Consider the following 4,069-nt stretch of genomic DNA (forward strand, 5'->3'; position numbering starts at 1 on the left):
ACAGTGTCGCTTTAACTTATCATACCCTGCTATTTCAGTTTGTTAATATTAGATATACAGTAGTTATCACATTCAGCAGAGCAACTTTTCACTGCAACACCTCTTTGTACCCCAAGCTCAAGGACGAAATACTTGTGAAACAGTTCTTCATGTTACACAACATGTGGCAAATATTGCTGACACTTTAGAAATTAGAGGGAAAAAATTGAATCTGTGGTCTAAACCGCATGGTGCAAAGCCATGATGTTGCACAAACCACATGTAATCAGTTTCCTGTCGTGTAATCTGTTTCCTGGCTAGATTCAAACGGCACCGACAACAACTTCAGCGCTGCACCCGGCCCTCCGCCCAACCCCCGCCCCCCCGCGGCGGGTCAGGATGTCGTCCAGATCATGCGCACCCTGTCTCTGGTCATCTACTGCCTGGTTAGTCAGAGGATATTAAGACAATGTGGGGTGGCATAGCTCAGGGGTAGAGAAACCGTTATTAGAGCACGAAGGGTTCCCGAAGGATTCCCAGTTCGAATCCGGGCTCCCCCTGAGTTAATGTCAAAGGGTCCTTGGGCAAGACTCTGAACCCCTAATTGCTCCCGGTGAGTAGGTTGGTGCCTTGCATGGTTTCCTCCGCCACCGGTGTATGAATGTGTGCATGAATGGGTGAATGTAATGCACAATCTCTGTAAATATATATATATATATATAAAAATGCACCATTTACCATTTTACAATCTGGGAATACATTCCTTACCTAGAAATGTCTTCACCAATGTGTTTGTAAAGGTGTCTAGTAAAACATCTAACACAGTTTGAAATTCAAAATCCCTAGGGGAATTTTTGACAGTTGCTGAAAGTTTGGGTCCCATTGACTTTACAATACAGGGGGAAAAAATGGATCAGCTTTAAGTAGCTTGTGAGGGGTCAAATGATTCTGAATCCATTGCAAGCATTTGTTTTGCACACAAAAAACAAACATTCCTTGGGCTAAGAACAGCCCCACAAAACTATAGTGTAGTGATGAGTCATCACTTCATAGTTTTGTGGGGGCGGTTTTTGACCCAATTAATGCTTTTCGTGCCTAACAAATGCTTGCAATGCATTCAGAATCATGAAAACCCCATAGTTTGACCCATAACATGCTACTTAAAGCAGATTTGTTTTGTATATTATGGTGTAAAGTAAGTGAATGGGACCCAAACGTTCAGCAGCTGTAGGAAAACCTGTTGGGATTTTGAATTTCAAACGTTGTTACATGTCGTCACTGTTGGGCTGAAACATCTTATCTCCAAGTATCAAATTTGCACGTTTTTTCACCAAGTAAAGCCCTGCTTCATCATACAAGGCTGTCGCACAAAAGTAGTGAAAACAGGCGATTTACAAGCACACAGCCGATCTACAAGCACACAACGCCTCACAGTGCCAGGCGTTGTGTGCTTGTAGATCTGCTATTTTCACTAGTTTAGTTATTTTTTTAAATGATAAATACCGTAATTGCTGGACTATAAGCCACACCTGAATATAAGCCGCACCAGCTAAATATATTGCTGGACTATAAGCCTCAGGTGTCCTTCCTGCTTCCTGCTAGAGCGCCCCTGGTGGCCGTTAGCTGTAAAAATCTCTATATAAGCCGCACCGTTGTATAAGCTGCAGGGTTCAAAACATGGGAAAAAAGCCGCGGCTTATAGTCCGGCAATTACGGTACAAAACAAGGTTTCCACACAACAAAGAGATGTGTTACTAGACACCTTTACAAACACATTGGTGAAGACATTTCATGTTGAGGAATTTATTCCCAGATTTGACATGATAATATTCCCTGGCTAGGTGTTCGTACTGGGCAGCGCCGGCAACGGCCTGGTGCTCTACGTCACCGGCTGCCGCATGAAGAGGACCGTCAACGCCGTCTGGTTCTTCAACCTGGCCCTCGCCGACCTCCTCTTCACCGTCTTCCTGCTCTTCACCATCGTCTCCCTCGCGCACGACCGCGCCTGGCCGTTCGGCGACTTCCTGTGCAAGCTGTGCGGCCTGGTGGCCGTGGTCACCATGTTCGCCAGCGTCTTCCTGCTGGCCGCCATCAGCGTGGACCGCTGCCTGTCCGTCTGCGCCGCGGTGTGGGTGCAGAACCGCCGCACGCCTCGCAAGGCTCAGGCGGCGTGCGCCGTCCTCTGGCTGGCCGCGCTGGCCTGCGGCGTGCCGTACGCCGTCGCGCGGGAGGCGGTGCCGTACCCGGCCGCGACGTATTGCACCTACGCTCCCTCGAAGGTGGGCTGGCACTGGAGCCTGACCGCTTTCCGCCTCGCCGCCGGCTTCGCCGCGCCCTTCCTCCTCATAACGGCGTCCTACGTGGCCATCGGGGTTCGCGCCAGCCAAATGCAGCGAGGGAGGAAGCGGCGGTCGCTCCGCATCATCGTGAGCGTCGTCCTGGCCTTCTTCCTGTGCTGGCTACCCTTCCACGTCCTCCAGTTCGTGGAGATGGACGTCCGCAAGAGGCCGACCGCCGGGATGGTCCGGCTGCTGCACATCGCCGTGCCGCTGTCGGTGAACCTGGCGTACCTGAACAGCTGCCTGAACCCGGTTAGTAAGGGGATTTTATAAGATATTTAATTTGACCAATCTGTGAAGTAAATCGTTGCCAAGAAATGTCTTCACCGATGTGTTTCTAAAGGTGTGTAATAATATGTACTAAAATTCAACTCCCGGGGGAAACTGTTTCGTGTTTGTGTCCCATTAACTTTACTATGCTGGAAAAAAATACAAAAAATAAATCTGCTTTAAGTAGCATGTGAGGGGTCAAACTAGGGGTTTTTCATGATGATGAATCCAATGCAAGCACAAAAAACATTCCTTGTGCTAAAATCGGACCCACAAAACAATGGTTTAGTGATGAATCATCACTTTTCACCGTTTTGTGGGGGCCATTTGTCGCCCATGGAATGTTTTTTCGTGCAAAACAAATGCTTGCAATGGATTCAGCATCATGAAAAACCCCTAGTTTGACGCCTCACATGCTACCTAAAGCAGATTTATTAAACACAAATATTTTTTTTTTTACGAGGTTTCCCCCGGGAGTTGAATTTCAACCTTTTAGTACATATTATTACACACCTTTAGAAACACATCGGTGAAGGAATTTAATGGTAGCGATTTACTTTGCAGATTTTCAGTGACAGCTGAGTGGTTAGTGTCCATACCTAGGACTCCGGAGGTCCCCGAGGTCGCAGGTACGATTCCCAGCTCCAGCTATCACTGCTCCCCTTCCCTCGTGCTCCTTGTGGGCAGCACTGGGTTCAGCTGGGTTAAGCTGAAAACTGAATTTCCCTTGTGGGATGATGTAGGTAAATTCTTTCTTCTTCTTCTTCTTATGTTCCCCTTGGTAGGTCCTCTACGTCTTCATGTGCGAGGAGTTCCAGAAGAAGCTGCGCCTGTCCCTGTGCCACGTCCTGGAGAGCGCCCTGGCGGACGACGTGCACTCGTACACCTCCACCCGCTCCCACTCCTCCACCCGCTCCCTGTCGCTGCAGCTGTCCAAGATCAGCCGGAGGTCCGACTCCACCGAGAGGAAGGGCGGCGCGGTGGCCCCCCCGCTGACTCCTCCTCCAGACTACAGAGAGGTTTTCATGGAGGACACGGAGAGACTGGACATCGAGAAGCCAAGACAGTGACCAGACCACTGACTACTTCAGGCACGTGCACACATAGAAATGCCTTGAGCCCCTGCCCTTTTATCCGTCTGTAAAAAAATCAAACCTCGGTTCGAAGTGAAGCGGTGAATTTTTGAGCGGTGGTCACACCGTCTCCTATACGTGGCCGTGTGTGTATGCGTGCGTGCGTGCGTGTCTGTCTGTCTGTCTGTATGTAGCCTGCAATACTTTTTCTGACCACACATGTTAAGGGAGGGGCGCTGTTGTTCAGCCTCAGGCCAGGCACACTCACACTCACATTCTCACACACACACACACACACACACGCACGCTCGCACGCACACGCACACGCACACACACACACACACACACACACACACACACACACACACACACACACACACACACACATACGCACCTCCACCGCTCAGT

The 4,069-nt window shown here is 49.5% G+C and overlaps 1 protein-coding gene across 1 annotated transcript; it reads left to right on the top strand.

Annotated features, from left to right (window-relative positions):
* Positions 1-324: 324 nt before the first annotated feature.
* LOC308298125 (C3a anaphylatoxin chemotactic receptor-like) lies at positions 325-3,658 on the top strand (the record flags this gene model as incomplete). Its single annotated transcript, XM_080741682.1, has 3 exons — positions 325-425; positions 1,821-2,570; positions 3,374-3,658. Exons 1-3 carry the CDS (start codon positions 393-395, stop codon positions 3,656-3,658), a joined length of 1,068 nt encoding a protein of 355 aa, XP_080597808.1. The 5' UTR covers positions 325-392.
* Positions 3,659-4,069: the final 411 nt, after the last annotated feature.

This window comes from Nannobrachium achirus (genome assembly GCF_963921795.1).
Source record: "Nannobrachium achirus genome assembly, chromosome: 14".
Classification (NCBI taxonomy): Eukaryota; Metazoa; Chordata; class Actinopteri; order Myctophiformes; family Myctophidae; genus Nannobrachium; species Nannobrachium achirus.